The sequence below is a fragment of the Nerophis ophidion genome, linkage group LG28 (assembly GCF_033978795.1).
Source record: "Nerophis ophidion isolate RoL-2023_Sa linkage group LG28, RoL_Noph_v1.0, whole genome shotgun sequence".
NCBI classification, from domain to species: domain Eukaryota; kingdom Metazoa; phylum Chordata; class Actinopteri; order Syngnathiformes; family Syngnathidae; genus Nerophis; species Nerophis ophidion.
Window position 1 is genome coordinate 33,983,091 of NC_084638.1, and position 24,154 is coordinate 34,007,244.

General features: G+C 43.7%; 1 protein-coding gene across 3 annotated transcripts in view; it reads right to left on the minus strand.

The window, feature by feature from the left end:
* Positions 1-24,154, minus strand: part of LOC133544959 (dihydropyrimidine dehydrogenase [NADP(+)]-like) — a 58,405-nt gene that overhangs the window by 11,443 nt on the left and 22,808 nt on the right. For all 3 annotated transcript variants that reach the window (XM_061890211.1, XM_061890212.1, XM_061890213.1), the window contains 13 exons: positions 24,019-24,154; positions 20,865-21,075; positions 20,618-20,802; positions 15,090-15,305; positions 14,856-15,020; positions 12,537-12,605; positions 9,767-9,850; positions 9,575-9,695; positions 5,595-5,714; positions 2,166-2,308; positions 1,476-1,530; positions 1,283-1,404; positions 8-157 (listed from right to left, as the gene is read on the minus strand). The exon at positions 24,019-24,154 is cut by the window's right edge and continues 34 nt beyond it. In XM_061890211.1, coding sequence (XP_061746195.1) covers positions 8-157; positions 1,283-1,404; positions 1,476-1,530; positions 2,166-2,308; positions 5,595-5,714; positions 9,575-9,695; positions 9,767-9,850; positions 12,537-12,605; positions 14,856-15,020; positions 15,090-15,305; positions 20,618-20,802; positions 20,865-21,075; positions 24,019-24,154 — 1,777 coding nt within the window. The remainder of the gene's footprint in view (positions 1-7; positions 158-1,282; positions 1,405-1,475; positions 1,531-2,165; positions 2,309-5,594; positions 5,715-9,574; positions 9,696-9,766; positions 9,851-12,536; positions 12,606-14,855; positions 15,021-15,089; positions 15,306-20,617; positions 20,803-20,864; positions 21,076-24,018) is intronic.

Below are 24,154 nucleotides of genomic sequence, written 5' to 3' on the forward strand. Positions count from 1 at the left end.
TACAAACCTTGACAGCTGGAACTGGTTTCTTAGGTGCTCCAGTTTTTGTGACTTTGGTTTCCAAGACATCTTCACCGCTGGCACCTAAGAGCTCTTTCTTGTGCTGAGCGATGACATCCGTCCTCTTCTGGAGGTAGGGGCCAAAACTGGGGAGACTCTACACACACAACAACAACATGAGGTACATCAAAGGGACACTAGAACAACATGAGGTACATCAAAGGGACACAAGAACAACATGAGGTACATCAAAGGGACACAAGAACAACATGAAGTGCATCAAGGGGACACTAGAACAACATGAGGTACATCAGAGGGACACAAGAAGAACATGAACTACATCAAAGGGACACAAGAACAACATGAGGTACATCAAAGGGACACAAAAACAACATGAGGAAGACCAAAGGGACACAAGAACATGAGGTACATCAAAGGGACACAAAAATAACATGAGGTACATCAAAGGGACACAAGAACAACATGAGGTACATCAAAAGGACACAAGAACATGAGGTACATCAAAGGGACACTAGAACAACATGAGGTACATCAGAAAGACACAAGAACATGAACTACATCAAAGGGACACAAGAACAACATGAGGTACATCAAAGGGACACAAGAATATGAGGTACATCAAAAGGACACAATAACATGAGGTACATCAAAGGGACAGAAGAACATGAGGTACATCAAAAGGACACCACAACAACATGAGGTACATCAAAGGGACACAAGAAGAACATGAAGTACATCAAAGGGACACAAGAACAACATGAGGTACATCAAAGGGACACAAAAACATGAGGTACATCAAAAGGACACCACTACAACATGAGGTACATCAAAGGGACACAAGAAAAACTTGAGGTACATCAAAGGGACACAAGAACAACATGAGGTACATCAAAAGGCCACCACAATAACATGAGGTACATCAAAGGCACACAAGAACAACATGAAGTACATCAAAGGGAAACACGAACAACATGAGGTACATCAAAGGGACACAAGAACAACATGAGGTACATCAAAAGGCCACCACAATAACATGAGGTACATCAAAGGCACACAAGAACAACATGAAGTACATCAAAGGGAAACACGAACAACATGAGGTACATCAAAGGGACACAAGAAGAACATGAGGTACATCAAAAGAACACAAGAAGAACATGAGGTACATCAAAGGGACACACAAACAACATGAGGTACATCAAAGGGACACAATAAGGTACAAAGAAAGTAATGGCCCTATTTTCCCCACTGATAGATGTACCTGTCCAACCATTTCTTGCAGTTTTGGAATAGGTTTCCCCCTCTGGTGTCTCTCTGTTGGAGGAGACTGACCATCCCAGTCTTTTAGGTCAAGGCTCTTCAAGTAGAGCAAGGTCTTCAAACCTAAGCACACACAGCACCGTGGACGTGATGGATTGGTAACAGAGCAAAGGAGCCAAAGTCTGCTTACACACCCACACAGTAGTCCTCAATCAAGGTAAAGTCCTGGTTCTGGATGGCACTGCATACCTGTTGATGCCAGACATCTTGTCAACACTCCCAACCTGAATTCATGAGGAGCACTAACCACTGTTCCACCGTGCTGAATAAACTAAATAAACTCTGCTTTTTCCTACTGATAACGAACCATCTAATACCAGCCCAAACTAAACCATCTGGTTAGCCAATACCAACAATATCCACATAGAAGCATAGTTCTAGTACCTGTAGCACTGAGGCACCAGTGTGCAGATATTTGTAGTACCTGTAGCACTGAGGAACCAGCGTGCAGATATTTGTAGTACCTGTAGCACTGAGGCACCAGCGTGCAGATATTTGTAGTACCTGTAGCACTGAGGCACCAGTGTGCAGATATTTGTAGTACCTGTAGCACTGAGGCACCAGCGTGCAGATATTTGTAGTACCTGTAGCACTGGGGCACCAGTGTGCAGATATTTGTAGTACCTGTAGCACTGAGGCACCAGCATGCAGATATTTGTAGTACCTGTAGCACTGAGGCACCAGCGTGCAGATATTTGTAGTACCTGTAGCACTGAGGCACCAGCGTGCAGATATTTGTAGTACCTGTAGCACTGAGGCACCAGTGTGCAGATATTTGTAGTACCTGTAGCACTGAGGCACCAGTGTGCAGATATTTGTAGTACCTGTAGCACTGAGGCACCGGCGTGCAGAAACTGTAAGCCAGATTCTGCAGAATCAATCCCTCCAGTGGCCAGAACTGGGAAGCCCGGAAGCGCTCTTGCGATGGCGGAGACAGCTCTAAGAGCAATGGGTCTGATGGCATTACCTGCACACATGATATCAGTGCGTGTGCATCGTTAAGTGCATTCACAGTATCAGCATCAGTTATCAGTGTCACACAACAACTGATTTGGAGGTTTCTGTATCCGTGGACATCATACAAAAAGCTGACAATGGTTTTCAATTGAAAAAGAACATCTGGATCCAGTATGTCTCCAAAATGTCTTTTCCAAACTACATGTAACACACGTCCTGCGGCTTATAGTCGGGTGCGTCTTATACATGAAAATATGCTTCATCTAACATGTTTCTTGTAGTGACGGACATAATTCAAGAAGCAAACGTTACAGTCTACTCTCCACAGGATGAAACATTTAATAGAGATGAAGCGCTTGGTAAACTTGCTTCCTGCTCAATTTCATACTAACAACTTGGTATGTTGTTCATGCTAATGTGTAGCTGAATAACTCTTCATGCAGCACCTGTTCAGTTCAGTAGGGATGTCCAGCTTACAACAAATCACCTTTCAACTACGACTTTTTGTGTGACGATTAGACTCAAAATCAATTCTCCGTTCAACTTGCTTCAAACTCATTCTTCAATGATATTATTTGGTATTGACGGAGATAGATATCTTTTTAGGTCCTAGTCATATTTGAAAACAGGTAAGTGTTGGGCATGCGTAGACTTTGAAGCTTGGAATGTAACTAGCCGCCATAACACCCTTCTTATCTCAAATGTCCCAAGCTTAGAAGGAGAATAGATATGTGGATTCACTCTGGAGAGGGAGGGGAGGAGGGGACGGGTGAAATAGTGTAAAAGGCAGGACTTCCGGGGTATTAGCAGATCGACTTAGGCGATGCGATTTGAATGTGTTGTCATAGGGTGGTCTCCCAAAGCTTTGGAATAAAATATCAAAATAAGCTATTCTGTCTGGGATTCAGTTAAAACCAGCTTATGTGTCATCAAACGAACCTGGGGAGTGACCAGAAGAAGATCTGGTCCAAAGGCAACAGTATATAAAGTAGAATAAAACAGGTTACAAGTAACAAAAGGTCTTGGCTGCAGACATATGATGTATACGTGCAGAGTTGCTCTAAACCAGGGGTTCTTCACTTAAATGACGCCAGGGCCCTACTTTTCCACTACAGAAATATTAACTATAAATTATATTTAAATATAAACTCAAATTTTAACACTGAATTAGTAATTTTACTCTTGATTTTAATTGTATTCGATAATTGATATCTAACTTACTTACAGTTTACTACGTTGTCAAATGACATGAAAGCATGTGTTGATCACAAATATTATAATCAAGGCTTGGGTCGGGCTGATTACAAAAATAAATACTACTCAAATACACTGAAAATGAAAGTATTCAAGAAAGCTGATGAAAATTAAATGTACATACAATTACGCAGTGCTAATATGAATACATTTGAACTAAATTAATAATAAATTATATGTTTCTTAAATAAAAATCCTCATATAGACTCGTGAAAATGAATGTAAGAATAATTTGGATACTTATTCAGGTTTATTAGAATTATTTATTAAAACTTACAGTCTATGTTTTGCTAAAAGTAATACATTCTCAATAAATTAATAATAAATAATAATAATCATGACATATGTTTCTGATATAAACTGTCATTAAAATTAAAGTGCAAAGTCATAATTTTTGCGCTTAAGAAACTTCTCTCTTACTTTAGCTCCAGACTTCTTCTGTTTGTTTGATGTTGTCATGACTGCCACTAGTGGTGGAAAGGTGTATTACAACTCAGTCCATACGGACCACGGAGGAGAAACACTTACGTTTTGGTGGCCCTCAAGGGGGCGCTCGCAGTCCAATGATGGGCACCCGCTCTATGTTTTTAATTCATTCCGAATCGTGATTAGTAAGTCACGATTCGGACGTGAATTAGTAGTGAATTCGGATAAACGATAATTTGTCGTGTTTCCGCTTACGCTGCGGGGTCAAACTCCTTTTAATTGAGGGCCACATGGCTGCTTTCAGAGGGCCGTTAGTAACATTTAAAGATGTATGATTATAAATGTATGAGGATTGGCCTCATTTTATTATTACATAGTTGCCTATGCATCTTATTATTACATCTTTTTTTGTGTTTGCTGAAATGAAACCAGTAGATTGTATGATAGTTTTCAAAACATACATACCGAAAATGGAAAAACGCCACCTTTGTTTTCTAGAAACTGACCTAACAGTTCTTTACCCTACATTTTAGTGTCATTTTTACAGTGAACAATTTGATGGACTACATGCTTTAGAATCATAAGTTAAGCAGATATCTAAGTATTTATTTTCATTTTAACGAATGTATCCCGTCTCATAATAGGATAAATGTTTGACTATTCAAGTTGAAAAGACACACAATGGCAAGCAGTTTGTGTATTTTTATGTCCAAACAGAAAGAAGGAATATGTTCAGTGAGACAAGATCAAAGACTTTGTTGACGCAGGTTATTTCCTGGCTTTGGCGGGCCATTTAAAATGATGTGGCGAGCCAGATCTCGCTCTTAAGCCTTGAGTTTGACACCCGTGCTCTAATGACACAGTTGTGACTGATGCAACTTATACTTTGGGAAATAGTTTTAATTGTAATCTGGAACAGAAATTCTAAAACACACTTTTTCTCAACCACAGAGTTCTGCACTTTTTACTAGTTTGACTTGATGAGGAGACAAAAGTATGAAGTGGAGTAGTTTCCATCAATAGTTTGATTGATGAGGAGTGTGATAGCAAAATTACTTGTACTCGTTTTAATAGATGATGTTCTTTCAACTGGGTACCAAAAGTTGTTTATTGGGCTCAGGAATGTGACACTTAGCAAGAGATCTATTATCTGATCAAGCTCTGTCTCCTGTGTCTTTGATGTAACATGTGGACTTTAGTTGACCTGGGCATATGTGTCATTTATTCTTGACCCCCAACAGAGCTAAATTGCTCCCCTTTCCTGAGTGACCCCCCTCCTCTGGGCAAACGACACCCTCTTCCCTTCACAGGACTTGAGTATTCATTCCACTGGTGTACTGTATGTAAATGAGCATGGAGGGTGGGACTTCTGAGAATGTATAATTGTCATGTCCAATTCTAAAGAAGTTAGAACAAGCTGGAACGAACGGATGTATCGTTCTGGTCTCGCTTTGCAAAGCTTGTTATTATTTGTTTGTTACTTTAATAAATCATTTTAAAGCTATTTGTCACTAAAGGATCGTCTTTAAGAACATTTCCATGACAGGAGACAAAAGTATGAAGTGGAGTAGTTTCCATCAATGCAGGTGTCCTCCAACAATGATGAGAGTGTTTACCTGACACGCCTCCATAGGTGCTGCGTTTGCCAGCTCCAACACTTGGCCAGGGCGAGCCGTCTGCCTTCAGTCCCATCAAACCTGAGACTGTGTTTGTGGCTGTAACACCATCTGCTCCACCTGTAACACATGGACACCCTGACTGAGACTGTGTTTGTGGCTGTAACACCACCTGCTCCACCTGTAACACATGGACACTTTGACTGAGACTGTGTTTGTGGCTGTAACACCACCTGCTCCACCTGTAACACGTGGACACCCTGACTGAGACTGTGTTTGTGGCTGTAACACCATCTGCTCCACCTGTAACACATGGACACCCTGACTGAGACTGTGTTTGTGGCTGTAACACCACCTGCTCCACCTGTAACACATGGACACTTTGACTGAGACTGTGTTTGTGGCTGTAACACCACCTGCTCCACCTGTAACACGTGGACACCCTGACTGAGACTGTGTTTGTGGCTGTAACACCACCTGCTCCACCTGTAACACGTGGACACCCTGACTGAGACTGTGTTTGTGGCTGTAACACCACCTGCTCCACCTGTAACACATGGACACCCTGACTGAGACTGTGTTTGTGGCTGTAACACCACCTGCTCCACCTGTAACACATGGACACCCTGACTGAGACTGTTTGTGGCTGTAACACCACCTGCTCCACCTGTAACACATGGACACCCTGACTGAGACAGTGTTTGTGGCTGTAACACCATCTGCTCCACCTGTAACACATGGACACCCTGACTGAGACAGTGTTTGTGGCTGTAACACCATCTGCTCCACCTGTAACACATGGACACCCTGACTGAGACAGTGTTTGTGGCTGTAACACCACCTGCTCCACCTGTAACACATGGACACCCTGACTGAGACTGTGTTTGTGGCTGTAACACCACCTGCTCCACCTGTAACACATGGACACCCTGACTGAGACTGTTTGTGGCTGTAACACCACCTGCTTCACCTGTAACACATGGACACCCTGACTGAGACAGTGTTTGTGGCTGTAACACCATCTGCTCCACCTGTAACACATGGACACCCTGACTGAGACAGTGTTTGTGGCTGTAACACCATCTGCTCCACCTGTAACACATGGACACCCTCACATTGGCTGCTTGACTTCAACACAAGTGGCTTTTGGGATTTTTGACAGACTGTGTCTTTTTTTAATCTACAGCTAGATTTGTTGACATTGTTTTCCTTCATTGGCAAATATTTGTGTCCTACCATTATTCATGTTGACATCGTGTCCTACCATTATTCATGTTGACATTGTGTCCTACCATTATTCATGTTGACATCGTGTCCTACCATTATTCATGTTGACATTGTGTCCTACCATTATTCATGTTCACATCGTGTCCTACCATTATTCATGTTGACATTGTGTCCTACCATTATTCATGTTGACATTGTGTCCTACCATTATTCATGTTGACATCGTGTCCTACCATTATTCACGTTGACATTGTGTCCTACCATTATTCATGTTGACATTGTGTCCTACCATTATTCATGTTGACATCGTGTCCTACCATTATTCATGTTGACATCGTGTCCTACCATTATTCATGTTGACATCGTGTCCTACCATTATTCATGTTGACATTGTGTCCTACCATTATTCATGTTGACATTGTGTCCTACCATTATTCATGTTCACATCGTGTCCTACCATTATTCATGTTGACATTGTGTCCTACCATTATTCATGTTGACATTGTGTCCTACCATTATTCATGTTGACATCGTGTCCTACCATTATTCATGTTGACATTGTGTCCTACCATTATTCATGTTGACATTGTGTCCTACCATTATTCATGTTCACATCGTGTCCTACCATTATTCATGTTGACATTGTGTCCTACCATTATTCATGTTGACATTGTGTCCTACCATTATTCATGTTGACATCGTGTCCTACCATTATTCATGTTGACATTGTGTCCTACCATTATTCATGTTGACATTGTGTCCTACCATTATTCATGTTGACATCGTGTCCTACCATTATTCATGTTGACATCGTGTCCTACCATTATTCATGTTCACATTGTGTCCTACCATTATTCATGTTGACATCGTGTCCTACCATTATTCATGTTGACATTGTGTCCTACCATTATTCATGTTCACATCGTGTCCTACCATTATTCATGTTGACATTGTGTCCTACCATTATTAATGTTGACATTGTGTCCTACCATTATTCATGTTCACATCGTGTCCTACCATTATTCATGTTGACATCGTGTCCTACCATTATTCATGTTCACATTGTGTCCTACCATTATTCATGTTGACATCGTGTCCTACCATTATTCATGTTGACATTGTGTCCTACCATTATTCATGTTGACATTGTGTCCTACCATTATTCATGTTGACATCGTGTCCTACCATTTTTCATGTTGACATTGTGTCCTACCATTATTCATGTTCACATCGTGTCCTACCATTATTCATGTTGACATTGTGTCCTACCATTATTCATGTTGACATTGTGTCCTACCATTATTCATGTTGACATTGTGTCCTACCATTATTCATGTTGACATTGTGTCCTACCATTATTCATGTTGACATTGTGTCCTACCATTATTCATGTTGACATTGTGTCCTACCATTATTCATGTTGACATTGTGTCCTACCATTATTCATGTTGACATTGTGTCCTACCATTATTCATGTTGACATTGTGTCCTACCATTATTCATGTTGACATTGTGTCCTACCATTATTCATGTTGACATTGTGTCCTACCATTATTCATGTTGACATTGTGTCCTACCATTATTCATGTTGACATTGTGTCCTACCATTATTCATGTTGACATTGTGTCCTACCATTATTCATGTTGACATTGTGTCCTACCATTATTCATGTTGACATTGTGTCCTACCATTATTCATGTTGACATCGTGTCCTACCATTATTCATGTTGACATCGTGTCCTACCATTATTCATGTTCACATTGTGTCCTACCATTATTCATGTTGACATCGTGTCCTACCATTATTCATGTTGACATTGTGTCCTACCATTATTCATGTTCACATCGTGTCCTACCATTATTCATGTTGACATTGTGTCCTACCATTATTAATGTTGACATTGTGTCCTACCATTATTCATGTTCACATCGTGTCCTACCATTATTCATGTTGACATCGTGTCCTACCATTATTCATGTTCACATTGTGTCCTACCATTATTCATGTTGACATCGTGTCCTACCATTATTCATGTTGACATTGTGTCCTACCATTATTCATGTTGACATTGTGTCCTACCATTATTCATGTTGACATCGTGTCCTACCATTATTCATGTTGACATTGTGTCCTACCATTATTCATGTTCACATCGTGTCCTACCATTATTCATGTTGACATTGTGTCCTACCATTATTCATGTTGACATTGTGTCCTACCATTATTCATGTTGACATTGTGTCCTACCATTATTCATGTTGACATTGTGTCCTACCATTATTCATGTTGACATTGTGTCCTACCATTATTCATGTTGACATTGTGTCCTACCATTATTCATGTTGACATTGTGTCCTACCATTATTCATGTTGACATTGTGTCCTACCATTATTCATGTTGACATTGTGTCCTACCATTATTCATGTTGACATTGTGTCCTACCATTATTCATGTTGACATTGTGTCCTACCATTATTCATGTTGACATTGTGTCCTACCATTATTCATGTTGACATTGTGTCCTACCATTATTCATGTTGACATTGTGTCCTACCATTATTCATGTTGACATTGTGTCCTACCATTATTCATGTTGACATTGTGTCCTACCATTATTCATGTTGACATTGTGTCCTACCATTATTCATGTTGACATTGTGTCCTACCATTATTCATGTCGACATTTGCTTCACCATACAAACTATGACCTCGGTTTGAGAAGTCAGTAAATGGAGGTTGAAGATGTGTACCTTCCTGGGCGGCCTTGGCAATGTCCACAATGTTGGTGACGTTGGGTGTCAGTTTGGCAAAGAAGGGGATGGAGGTGGCGGCTCGCACGTAGCGACAGATGTTCCGCACCAACACGGGGTCCTGGTGCCAAATACAGATCATGGATCACCAGCTTGCTCTTGCTTTACTTCCTGTGTGTGTATGGCATGTACCTGCCCACATGCCAGCCCCATGCCTCTCTCTCCCATGCCATGAGGACAGGACAGGTTCAACTCCAAGGCATCAGCTCCTGAGTCCTGAACAAAGGTGTTTACCAGGATTCATGAGAAGAAGAAAACATAGGGCGACTACACATAGGGTGACTACACATAGGGTGACTACACATAGGGTGACTACACATAGGGCGACTACACATAGGGCGACTACACATAGGGTGACTACACATAGGGCGACTACACATAGGGCGACTACACATAGGGTGACTACACATAGGGTGACTCCACATAGGGCGACGAGCACATAGGGTGACTACACATAGGGCGACTACACATAGGGTGACTACACATAGGGCGACTACACATAGGGCGACTACACATAGGGCGACTACACAAAGGGTGACTACACATAGGGCGACTACACATAGGGTGACTACACATAGGGCGACTACACATAGGGTGACTACACATAGGGTGACTACACATAGGGCGACTACACATAGGGTGACTACACATAGGGTGACTACACATAGGGCGACTACACATAGGGCGACTACACATATGGTGACTACACATAGGCCGACTACACATAGGGTGACTACACATAGGGCGACTACACATAGGGTGACTACACATAGGGCGACTACACATAGGGCGACTACACATAGGGCGACTACACATAGGGTGACTACACATATGGTGACTACACATAGGGCGACTACACATAGGGCGACTACACATAGGGTGACTACACATAGGGCGACTACACATAGGGTGACTACACATAGGGTGACTACACATAGGGCGACTACACATAGGGCGACTACACATAGGGTGACTACACATAGGGTGACTACACATAGGGCGACTACACATAGGGTGACTACACATAGGGCGACTACACATAGGGTGACTACACATAGGGCGACTACACATAGGGCGACTACACATATGGTGACTACACATATGGTGACTACACATAGGGCGACTACACATAGGGCGACTACACATAGGGTGACTGCACATAGGGTGACTACACATAGGGCGACTACACATAGGGTGACTCCACATAGGGCGACTACACATAGGGCGACTACACATAGGGCGACTACACATAGGGTGACTACACATATGGTAACTACACATATGGTGACTACACATAGGGCGACTACACATAGGGCGACTACACATAGGGCGACTACACATAGGGTGACTACACATAGGGTGACTACACATAGGGTGACTACACATAGGGCGACTCCACATAGGGTGACTACACATAGGGCGACTACACATAGGGCGACTACACAAAGGGTGACTACACATAGGGCGACTACACATAGGGCGACTACACATAGGGTGACTACACATAGGGCGACTACACATAGGGTGACTACACATAAGGTGACTACACATAGGGTGACTCCACATAAGGTGACTACACATAGGGTGACTACACATAGGGCGACTACACATAGGGCGACTACACATAGGGTGACTACACATAGGGCGACTACACATAGGGTGACTACACATATGGTGACTACACATAGGGTGACTACACATAGGGTGACTACACATAGGGCGACTACACATATGGTGACTACACATAGGGCGACTACACATAGGGTGACTACACATAGGTTGACTACACATAGGGCGACTACACATATGGTGACTACACATAGGGCGACTACACATAGGGTGACTACACATAGGGCGACTACACATAGGGTGACTACACATAAGGTGACTACACATAGGGTGACTACACATAGGGCGACTACACATAGGGTGACTCCACATAAGGTGACTACACATATGGTGACTACACATAGGGTGACTACACATAGGGTGACTCCACATAGGGTGACTACACATAGGGCGACTACACAAAGGGCGACTACACAAAGGGCGACTACACATAGGGCGACTACACATAGGGCGACTACACATAGGGTGACTACACATAGGGCGACTACACATAGGGTGACTCCACATAAGGTGACTACACATAGGGTGACTACACATAGGGCGACTACACATAGGGCGACTACACATAGGGTGACTACACATAGGGCGACTACACATAGGGTGACTACACATAGGGTGACTACACATAGGGTGACTACACATAGGGTGACTACACATAGGGTGACTACACATAGGGCGACTACACATATGGTGACTACACATAGGGCGACTACACATAGGGTGACTACACATAGGGCGACTACACATAGGGTGACTACACATAAGGTGACTACACATAGGGTGACTACACATAGGGCGACTACACATAGGGTGACTCCACATAAGGTGACTACACATATGGTGACTACACATAGGGTGACTACACATAAGGTGACTACACATAGGGCGACTACACATAGGGTGACTACACATAGGGTGACTACACATAGGGTGACTACACATAGGGTGACTCCACATAGGGTGACTACACATATGGTGACTACACATAGGGTGACTACACATAGGGCAACTACACATAGGGCGACTACACATAGGGTGACTACACATAGGGCGACTACACATAGGGTGACTCCACATAAGGTGACTACACATAGGGTGACTACACATAGGGTGACTACACATAGGGCGACTACACATAGGGTGACTACACATAGGGTGACTACACATAGGGTGACTACAGATAAGGTGACTACACATAGGGTGACTACACATAGGGCGACTACACATAGGGTGACTACACATAGGGCGACTCCACATAGGGCGACGAGCACACCTCAGCCATCTTGGCCAGTTGTGTCCAGTCCTCCTTGTTATAACTGCACATGATGCTTGCAATCACCACCTGGGAGACAAACAAAGTTTCTTTTCAAATCATGATTTAGTTTTTTAAATTCACAACAGGTTCAATCCGGTCTGTAAGATGAGTTTGCAAAGTGTGAAAATGAGCTGCAATTTGTACTGAAAGAAACTGCAGTCCTAAACGTGCCCACCGGATGTCGCAATAGCAATTCTGTGAGGCAAGCAAACACTTGGCCCACAGTACAAAGTGACTGTGGCTCCTCCCTCTCCTCCCAAATGAAACCTGACGTTTCACGTCTTCTACTTGGAACACACGGTCAGTTGACCCAAAATGTCAGAGTGCAACTCAACCCTCTTGAATAGTTTCTAATGACTGAAGAGGTGTGTCATACCTGCACTCTAAAACATGTAATAATCTACCCAAATTTGGCAGTTTTCTACCTAGCTGCTGGGTGGAAAACTACTCAATTTGGGTAGATTTACACCCAGCTGCTGGTAACTATTGGACCAAACCAACACTGGGATGGGTTTCTTATTTAACCCAGAAAGATGGGTTATGGGTTTAACCCAAATGCTGGCACATTTTAACTACAAGGCTGAGTTAATTCTATCACATAAATTGGTTATATATTCAATTTAAATTATGGGTCATTTTAACTACATCCATCCATCCATCCATTTTCTACCCCTTGTCCCTTTCGGGGTCGTGGTGGGTCGCTGGAGCCTATCTCAGCTACATTCGGGCGGTAAATGCTAAATGGGTTTTACTCGTACAGCGCTTTTCTATCTTTAAGGCACTCGAAGCGCTTTGACACTATTTCCACATTCACACACACATTCACACACTGATGGAGGGAGCTGCCATGCAAGGCCCTAACCAGCACCCATCAGGAGCAAGGGTGACATGTCTTGCTCCAGGACACAATGGAAGTGACAAAGTTGGTCGAAGGTGGGGATTGAACCAGGAACTCTCAGATTGCTGGCACGGCCACTCTCCCAACCGTGCCACTCCGTCCGCAGTAAAGGCGGGTTACACTCTGGACAAGTCGCCACCTCATGGCAGCATTTGAACTACAATGCTGGGTTAGTTCTATCACATAAATTGGTTATGTATTCAACCCAAATTATGGGTCATTTTTCATGGAATGCTGGATGAATTCTCCCAAATAAATGGCTTATTTTCAGCTTTTTTCTGCAGTCCAAATGTTGTGATGATTTAAGACTCCTACAGGCAAAGGTCAGCATTGCAACTTCCATCCATCCATCCATTTCTACCGCTTATTCCCTTTGGGGTTGCTGGTGCCTATATCAGCAACAATCGGGCGGAAGGCGGGGTACACCCTGGACAAGTCGCCACCTCATCGCAGGGCAAACACTAAATGGTGAATGTTGTCTGTCTGACAACATTCACCATTTAGTGTTGCCAATCAACCTATCCCCAGGTGCATGTCTTTGGAGGTGGGAGGGGCCTATCCCCAGGTGCATGTCTTTGGAGGTGGTAGGGGCCTATCCCCAGGTGCATGTCTTTGGAGGTGGGAGGGGCCTATCCCCAGGTGCATGTCTTTGGAGGTGGGAGGGGGCCTATCCCCAGGTGCATGTCTTTGGAGGTGGGAGGGGCCTATCCCCAGGTGCATGTCTTTGGAGGTGGGAGGGGCCTATCCCCAGGTGCATGTCTTTGGAGGTGTTAGGGGCCTATCCCCAGGGGCATGTCTTAGGAAGTGGGAGGGGCCTATCCCCAGGTGCATGTCTTTGGAGGTGGGAGGGGCCTATCCCCAGGTGCATGTCTTAGGAAGTGGGAGGGGCCTATCCCCAGGTGCATGTCTTTGGAGGTGGGAGGGGCCTATCCCCAGGGGCATGTCTTAGGAAGTGGGAGGGGCCTATCCCCAGGTGCATGTCTTTGGAGGTGGGAGGGGCCTATCCCCAGGTGCATGTCTTTGGAGGTGGGAGGAAGCCGGAGTAGAACCCGCACATTCACTGGTAAAACATGCAAACTCCACACAGAAAGATCCAGAGCCCGGGATTGAACCCAGAACTACTCAAGACCTTGGTATTGTGAGGCAGACTCACTAACCCCTCTGCCACCGTGAAGTCCAGTATTGCAACTTGTGTTTTTTTTTTAAACATTCCACTTTTTTTTTTTTGTAGTCCAAATGTCACAATGAATGAAGAAGTAGAACCATCCAAAACTACAAGTGGATTTGTGTTACTTTTACCTGCAGGCAAAGGGTGTCTGGATGGTTCCGTATGTCCTGCAAAATTGCAACAGACACCTTTGAGGACTTGAAAGACTTACATTTTGTGGGAAGTCTCTCTTGAGCTCAGCCACTGACTGGCACCAGTAGGCTGCGGTCTTCTCACTGATCAGCTCAATGTTCAGGAAAGATCCCTGACCAGGACCGTACATGTGACCAGAGGTGGTGCCGCGCACAATACGAGGAGACACGTTGGTCACCAGGTCCTTGAAGGTAGAGGAGAACAGGCTGTAAATGAAATGGAAGCATGATGCTTGTCCTGGTCTGGTGTTTACTTTATCCAGTCCAAAGGTCTTGGTCAGCGCGAAGCCCCATCCTTGTTCAAAAGCTCTGCGGATCATGGCTGCCGTGGTAGTGGGAGGAGCCGAGGCCAGGCCGAACGGGTTGGGGAACTTGAGTCCGCACACCTCCACGCTGATGTCCACCTGGTCGATGGCGCTGTAGAACAACGGCAGCTTTGGAAGGGCCTCCACCGTCTGGCCATGCAGGGACTGCAGGGGAACAAGGAGCAGGAGCCTTCATGATCCATGTCACGGGTTTTACAGCAGGGGTCTGAACCTTTTTCACCTCAGGGTCTAACTCTTCCACTACAGAGGGGCCCGGGGCCCACTCAAATAGTAACACTGAATTAGTCATCTTACTCTGGGTTTTAATCATATTCCATAATGATATCTAACCTACTTACAGTCTACAATCTTGTCAAATGATGCAGCACAAAGTTTATTATCAAGGCTTTGGTCAGGCTGACTACAAATATTAATCAAATCATGCAAAAGAAGGGATTCATAACAACTGATGACAAATAAAGTGACATTCAATTTAAATACAAAACAGTCAAATTTTTATTTTACTGTTTTAATTGATTTTACCCTTTAAAATAGTTTTTAATCGTATTTGTTTTTATTGGTTTTATTTTTATTCATTTTTTGTTTTATTCAGTCATTGGTGGAGCATAATATTGTTTTTAACATGGCTGTGCAGCACTTTGGAAACATTATTATTGTTTAAATGTGCTATACAAATAAAGTGGATTGGATTGGATTGAAAAAATATATACCTAAATGAATAATAACATATATGTTTCTTCGATAAACATCATCATATAGACTCATGAAAACAGCTGACGAATAAATCAACATCTTTTTTCAAATGTATTACAATTATTTATTAAAATATAGAAACTATGTTGAATGAATGAATGAATTAAAAATAATAATTCTGATATATCCATCCATCCATTTTCTATCCATCCATTTTCTACCGCTTATTCCCTTTGGGTTTGCGGGGGGGCGCTGGCGCCTATCTCAGCTACAATCGGGCGAAAGGCGGGGTACACCCTGGACAAGTCGCCACCTCATGGCAGGGCCAACACAGATAGACAGACAACATTCACACACTAGGGCCCATTTAGTGTTGCCAATCTACCTATCCCCAGGTGCATGTCTTTGGAAGTGGGAGGGGCCTATCCCCAGGTGCATGTCTTTGGAGGTGGGAGGAAGCATTCACGGGGAGAACATGCAAACTCCACACAGAAAGATCCTGAGCCTGGATTTGAACCCAGGACTGCAGGACCTTCGTATTGTGAGGCAGACGCACTAACCCCTCTGCCACCGTGAAGCCCGATCTAATCCTGATATATGTTTCCTAAATTAACTGTCAAGAAAACGAAAGTGCAAATGTAAATACAGCTACACCAATTTAGTCGTCATTTTGGCGCTTAAGAAACTTCTCTATGCCTTTAGCGCCAAAGGTGTTCCGTTTGCTTGGCTCGCTCAATACTGCCACATGTGGTGGAAAAGTGTATTACAAGTAGTTATTGCAGCGGCCGATACAAACAAACCACAGCTGAGAAACACATCTTGTTTGGCGGCCCAACTGTGGTGGAGAAACACTGATGTACATTTTCTTTTGCTTACATCTTGTATTGTTATTTTTTTTTTTTTAAATAAATGTTGATGAGAGATATATTTATATACTTTTGTCCTGTTTCTATTCCCAACTTTCGGCCTTCTTTGGTCGACTGCATGTAAAATAATAATATATAAATATGTGTACATTTGATATTAATATGATGGATGGATATAATAATAATTCATATAAATGGATATTAGGAGGATGTGAAAGTTTGACTCCTACATTGTTTACTTCCATGACGACCTCATTCAAGTTTTGTAATCAATGAGAAATATCAAGCATCTAAAATGCACTAAACCTGGATAAGTGTGGCCAGTGTTTGGCATTTTTTCCCATCATGCTTTGTAATACTATTTTAAATGGTTTTAATTTGAATTGTTTAATGGTGCTTGTTTGACGTTTTTATAATATCCACACCATTCAGTGTGAAGGCTGTGCTGTGTGAACATATTTGTTGGCTTAATTTTTTTGTTTGTTTCAACCATTACTAGGGAAGGTTGTTTAGAATAGAAGTATAGAATAGAATATATCTTTATTGTCATTGCACAACGAAATTGCAAGTAAACTAATTTAGTACAAATTCATAATAACACATAAAACATAAGAAGATGGTACACAGATTATTAGATAAAAACACCAAGCACACAGCTCACATGCACAGTCATTTTTTTATGCCATGTGTTCAGTTTGCATTGGGTCATATAAGTCAATGCTGTGCTTTCTTCACTTCCAATCACAATTTATGGTTATTAACCTATTTTACTAACATTGTCCACAAGATGGCAGTGATCTTGCAGCAATTACAACGCTAGATATTTCAAATGACTCCGGAAACATCCCCACGCCATTTTCATTATTAAGCCCGTGATGTCCAAACCGAAGCCGTAGTTTGGACACCCGTGGTTAATTTTGTGCTGGCTGGTCGGTTCAGTTTTTGGTGTCGGGTCTTTCGTTGCTCCCTGAAAAGTGTTAATACTGTAAGTATTGTACGCTGTAATTTAAATGAACACATTTGGAGGTTTTAAAATCGCCATGTAAAAAAACTAATGCTAATCGGTAGCATTTTAACTTTAATAGCATGAAGATAGCACATTTTTGGAAAAGTGGAGCCTTTCTTTGTTGGAACCTAGAGGTAGTTTGGCTGCATAAAACTGGGAAAATGACCAGATGTGAAAACCTTGGGCGCAGACAAGTTACTGTAAAATGGCACCGTTGGATTTTACGTGGATCCGGACCGGCGAGACCCAATTCAATACCCTCCCCTAAGAATGTGCAGTGGACTCCTGCCATGTGGTGTAGTTGTGAGCCTGTGGTTTTTAGACCTAAGTAAGAATGTGCAGTGGACTCCTGCCATGTGGTGTAGTTGTGAGCCTGTGGTTTTTAGACCTAAGTAAGAATGTGCAGTGGACTCCTGCCATGTGGTGTAGTTGTGAGCCTGTGGTTTTTAGACCTAAGTAAGAATGTGCAGTGGACTCCTGCCATGTGGTGTAGTTGTGAGCCTGTGGTTTTCAGACCTAAGTAAGAATGTGCAGTGGACTCCTGCCATGTGGTGTAGTTGTGAGCCTGTGGTTTTTAGACCTAAGTAAGAATGTGCAGTGGACTCCTGCCATGTGGTGTAGTTGTGAGCCTGTGGTTTTCAGACCTAAGTGAGAATGTGCAGTGGACTCCTGCCATGTGGTGTAGTTGTGAGCCTGTGGTTTTTAGACCTAAGTAAGAATGTGGAGTGTACTCCTGCCATGTGGTGTAGTTGTGAGCCTGTGGTTTTTAGACCTATTTAAGAATGTGCAGTGGACTCCTGCCATGTGGTGTAGTTGTGAGCCTGTGGTTTTTAGACCTAAGTAAGAATGTGCAGTGTACTCCTGCCATGTGGTGTAGTTGTGAGCCTGTGGTTTTTAGACCTAAGTAAGAATGTGGAGTGTACTCCTGCCATGTGGTGTAGTTGTGAGCCTGTGGTTTTTAGACCTAAGTAAGAATGTGCAGTGGACTCCTGCCATGTGGTGTAGTTGTGAGCCTGTGGTTTTTAGACCTAAGTAAGAATGTGCAGTGGACTCCTGCCATGTGGTGTAGTTGTGAGCCTGTGGTTTTCAGACCTAAGTAAGAATGTGCAGTGGACTCCTGCCATGTGGTGTAGTTGTGAGCCTGTGGTTTTTAGACCTAAGTAAGAATGTGCAGTGGACTCCTGCCATGTGGTGTAGTTGTGAGCCTGTGGTTTTTAGACCTAGTAAGAATGTGCAGTGGACTCCTGCCATGTGGTGTAGTTGTGAGCCTGTGGTTTTTAGACCTAAGTAAGAATGTGTAGTGTACTCCTGCCATGTGGTGTAGTTGTGAGCCTGTGGTTTTTAGACCTAAGTAAGAATGTGGAGTGTACTCCTGCCATGTGGTGTAGTTGTGAGCCTGTGGTTTTTAGACCTAAGTAAGAATGTGGAGTGTACTCCTGCCATGTGGTGTAGTTGTGAGCCTGTGGTTTTTAGACCTAAGTAAGAATGTGCAGTGGACTCCTGCCATGTGGTGTAGTTGTGAGCCTGTGGTTTTTAGACCTAAGTAAGAATGTGCAGTGGACTCCTGCCATGTGGTGTAGTTGTGAGCCTGTGGTTTTTAGACCTAAGTAAGAATGTGCAGTGGACTCCTGCCATGTGGTGTAGTTGTGAGCCTGTGGTTTTTAGACCTAAGTAAGAATGTGCAGTGGACTCCTGCCATGTGGTGTAGTTGTGAGCCTGTGGTTTTCAGACCTAAGTAAGAATGTGCAGTGGACTCCTGCCATGTGGTGTAGTTGTGAGCCTGTGGTTTTTAGACCTAAGTAAGAATGTGCAGTGGACTCCTGCCATGTGGTGTAGTTGTGAGCCTGTGGTTTTTAGACCTAGTAAGAATGTGCAGTGGACTCCTGCCATGTGGTGTAGTTGTGAGCCTGTGGTTTTCAGACCTAAGTAAGAATGTGCAGTGGACTCCTGCCATGTGGTGTAGTTGTGAGCCTGTGGTTTTTAGACCTATTTAAGAATGTGCAGTGGACTCCTGCCATGTGGTGTAGTTGTGAGCCTGTGGTTTTTAGACCTAAGTAAGAATGTGGAGTGTACTCCTGCCATGTGGTGTAGTTGTGAGCCTGTGGTTTTTAGACCTAAGTAAGAATGTGCAGTGTACTCCTGCCATGTGGTGTAGTTGTGAGCCTGTGGTTTTTAGACCTAAGTAAATATGTGCAGTGGACTCCTGCCATGTGGTGTAGTTGTGAGCCTGTGGTTTTTAGACCTAAGTAAGAATGTGCAGTGGACTCCTGCCATGTGGTGTAGTTGTGAGCCTGTGGTTTTTAGACCTAAGTAAGAATGTGCAGTGGACTCCTGCCATGTGGTGTAGTTGTGAGCCTGTGGTTTTTAGACCTAAGTAAGAATGTGCAGTGGACTCCTGCCATGTGGTGTAGTTGTGAGCCTGTGGTTTTTAGACCTAAGTAAGAATGTGCAGTGTACTCCTGCCATGTGGTGTAGTTGTGAGCCTGTGGTTTTTAGACCTAAGTAAGAATGTGCAGTGGACTCCTGCCATGTGGTGTAGTTGTGAGCCTGTGGTTTTTAGACCTAAGTAAGAATGTGCAGTGGACTCCTGCCATGTGGTGTGGTTGTGAGCCTGTGGTTTTTAGACCTAAATAAGAATGTGCAGTGTACTCCTGCCATGTGGTGTAGTTGTGAGCCTGTGGTTTTTAGACCTAAGTAAGAATGTGCAGTGGACTCCTGCCATGTGGTGTAGTAGTGAGCCTGTGGTTTTTAGACCTAAGTAAGAATGTGCAGTGGACTCCTGCCATGTGGTGTAGTAGTGAGCCTGTGGTTTTTAGACCTAAGTAAGAATGTGCAGTGGACTCCTGCCATGTGGTGTGGTTGTGAGCCTGTGGTTTTTAGAGCAGCAGTACCTGAAGGTATCTGTGGATATGCCAGGAGGCCTGCTTGCCGTCGTTCACCGACTCCACCGTGGTGTTTGCCAGTCCGGCGATGTCTCCCCCGGCAAACACCCAGGGCTCGCTGGTCTGCATGGTCTCGCCGTTGACCTCGGGCGTGCCCCAGCGAGTCAGCTTGAGCGGGGCCAAGGCGTGGCCGACTGCACACAGACCACTGCTGAACACCTGGTGCTTGAGGACCGGTCAAAGAACGGTGGATTACCTGCGGGCTCGCTGAGCATGGACCCAAAGGCGCTGATGATGTAGTCCGCCTTCAGCCTCACTACTTGGTCCTCGTCCTCCAACCAGTCGCCATCCTCAGTCTGCTCGGTGCGACAAAACTGCAAGCCGGCGACTCGCCCGTTCTTCATGATGACCTCCCGGGGGGACAGGAAGGGGAGGAACTCACACCGCTCCTCCTTAGCCAACTCCATCTGGGCATTGTCGTGGCAAAAGTCATATTTTACTCCTCTACTCATGTGATTTATGCTGTATTGCTTCTCTTCACTGCGCGGCCGTCGTGTCCTTGAGCAAGACATTTTCACCCTTGCTCCTGATGGGCTGTGGTTAGCGCCATCAGTGTGTGAATGTGTGGGTGAATGTGAGCGCTTTGGTTATCATTCCAGGTATAGTAAAGTGCCGTATAAATAGAGACTTGTTACTCTGTTGGGTTCTTTTTACACCCGTCTCCCACACATCCCAAGAACATGAGACAAGGATGGTTGTGATGGCGAAGATCACTCATTTATATTAAAAGTTAGGCGCCAACTTGGTTTTCCTTTTGTGATTGATGCTGTATTACTGCCTTTTGTCAATGTTTCACCAAAACATTGCTGTTCACAGATAGTCTGCATTTCACCCCGACTCCTACCCTCTCAGTCCCAGGGCAAATATCTTGAAGTTGTTTCCTTGTCTCTCTCTCACTTTTTCTTCACTCTGGATTTGCTTCTCTGTTTATATTTATGTCTGTTTGTTATTTGAGGGTCTGAAATATGTACTGAAAAGACTTCAACCCTTTGTTGTGCAGGAAAACTTTGAAAACATTGGTTATCCACAGTACCAGTTCTTGATGCACATACAGTGCATACCCAGGGAAGTTTACAATTGGCTAGACTACAGGGGGCGTGGCTTGAAGGATTATGTGCATGTTTTGGATTATTAGGAGAAACATAAACAATAAAGGAGAGGATGGTGGGCTATTTGCTACTTCAAACTGGTATAAACTTAGGCAGGGATGAAAGACAAATGTTTCTACTTTACACATCATGATCAAGTCCTAACAAAAATGTTTAAGTGATATTTGCGAGGTTGTTCCAAATACGGGAGTTTCCATTACCAGTTTCTTTTTGCAATATTTAGCTTTTGTGCACTTCCAGGTGTAATGGAAACGCAAATATTGTCACTTTTGCAAGAAGGCCAATCCATGATCTTGTGGGAGGCCTTCAATCTGTGCGCTGCTTTTTCCGCCCGGCACAAGTGTTTGACTTGACTCCATTCAACAGCGGTACATTCTTTACGGACTGCAGGGGACAAATGGGGCTGGTGATTTCGCAATGCATTGTGGGGGCCGGCTAGCCTTTGTTTCTGGAGAAAGATTTTGTACTCCTCTGACGGTACTGTAAGAGGGAACAACAAATTGGAATAAAATGGATTGTACGAGAGAAAACAGGGAAGGCACTGTACCAAAAAAAAACCGAGATCCTGATCCAAAGGCTTAAAAAATAAGTCCAACTGGTGGACTTGATCCACATGAGCACATCCAATAGACAATATTTGTGCAAGCTACTGAACGTGTCCTCTATCTCGGTCGTCAGCAAAGTCACTTTTAATACAGGTCAAACATTTTGGAATGCCGAGTCCTTAAAAACTCACCAAGAAGCCAACTTTGGGTGTGTGCAAAACCTCAGAGTTTTACATCAGAAAGAGAGGAGTTTCAGAAGTACGTCCACAACTCTCATCCCTATTTGAATACACTCTGCATTCATGTGGGAAATATTGACAGTCTTCTCAGTTACTGACCTGCTATCCCTCGGCTGTCGAGAGCCTGCTGACATACTGCATAACAGTGTGGTACGCCAGCTGCACTGAAGCAGACAAACAGGCGATTCAGAGGGTCATAAAGTCTGCAAAAAAAATCATTGGCTGTCCCCTGCCCTCCCTGAAGGATTTACACGACTCCCGCTGCCTCAAGAAAGCAAAAAACATCACCAAAGACAGCACACGCCCTGGCTTCCATCTTTTTGACCTGCTACCATGGGGCAGGCGCTACAGGTGCATCAGAGCCAGAACAAACAGGCTCATAGACAGCTTCTTTCCCCAGAGCTGTCACCATCTTGAACTCTAACTTATAATAATAATAATTCACTACTATACAATATCATGTTCTAATACCCTACTGTGCAATACTAGCCTTCCAGTGCAATACGTCCGACACTGATTGTTATTTATTACTTTGGTACTCTTGTCTTGTTCTGTATATTGTACAGTATTTTATTGTGTTTTGTATATTGTACAGGATTGTTTATTGGATAGTAGTCTGTTTATTTCAATTGTTAGTTTTTTCCCTTATTACCTCTTGTGTTATTTATTTCACCCCATATTTGTTCCCACTACCACACCTTAAATTGGAGTCTTTAATCTCGTTATATGCATACATAATGACAATAAAGTGTGAATTATATTTATGTGAAGTGAATTATATTTATATAGCGCTTTTCTCTAGTGACTCAAAGCGCTTTACATAGTGAAACCCAATATCTACATTACATTTAAACCAGTGTGGGTTGCACTGGGAGCGGGTGGGTAAAGTGTCTTGCCCAAGGACACAACAGCAGTGACTAGGATGGCGGAAGCGGGAATCGAACCTGCAACCCTCAAGTTGCTGGCACGGCCGCTCTACCAACCGAGCTATACCGCCCGGTATAGTCTATTATATTCTTTTTATTCTATTCTATTATTGATCTATGAATAGAGGTATTGTTTTTCTCCTAAATACAGCACCTGGTTCGCAACCCTCGTTTAGCCAACAGCAACCCCCTACTCAATGCTACTAAATAAAACTGGTTTTGACTCAAACTCCCCAGTGTGAAAATGCGGTGAACACACCAACATGTGCCAGGTGATGGCGTTAAAAGTCATGTTTGATGGTCTCACAGCTGCTATTCGTCGTCTCTTTATTAGCTCACTAACCCAACTTGGCTTTACTTTGACACAGGAAATGAGACAAATCTTAATTCTTTTACCTGAAGCGATCATGACCACCGTTGTGGCGGTCATTGATGCCTCCACATATTTGGAACTTTTAGACAGAGTCTTGCATTGCGACCACGATGCATTGCCTTTCCTCGCCAGTCCCACTACCAGATCCATGTCCATACCTCCTCAGGAACTGCTCTGATGTTGGTGAATCCCTTCCTGAAGCAGACAAAGACTCTCTTGGCGCCGCAGCGGATGGCGGAGGTGGCGCAGTCAAAGGCCGTGTCGCCGGCCCCCAGGACTATCACCACTCCCCGT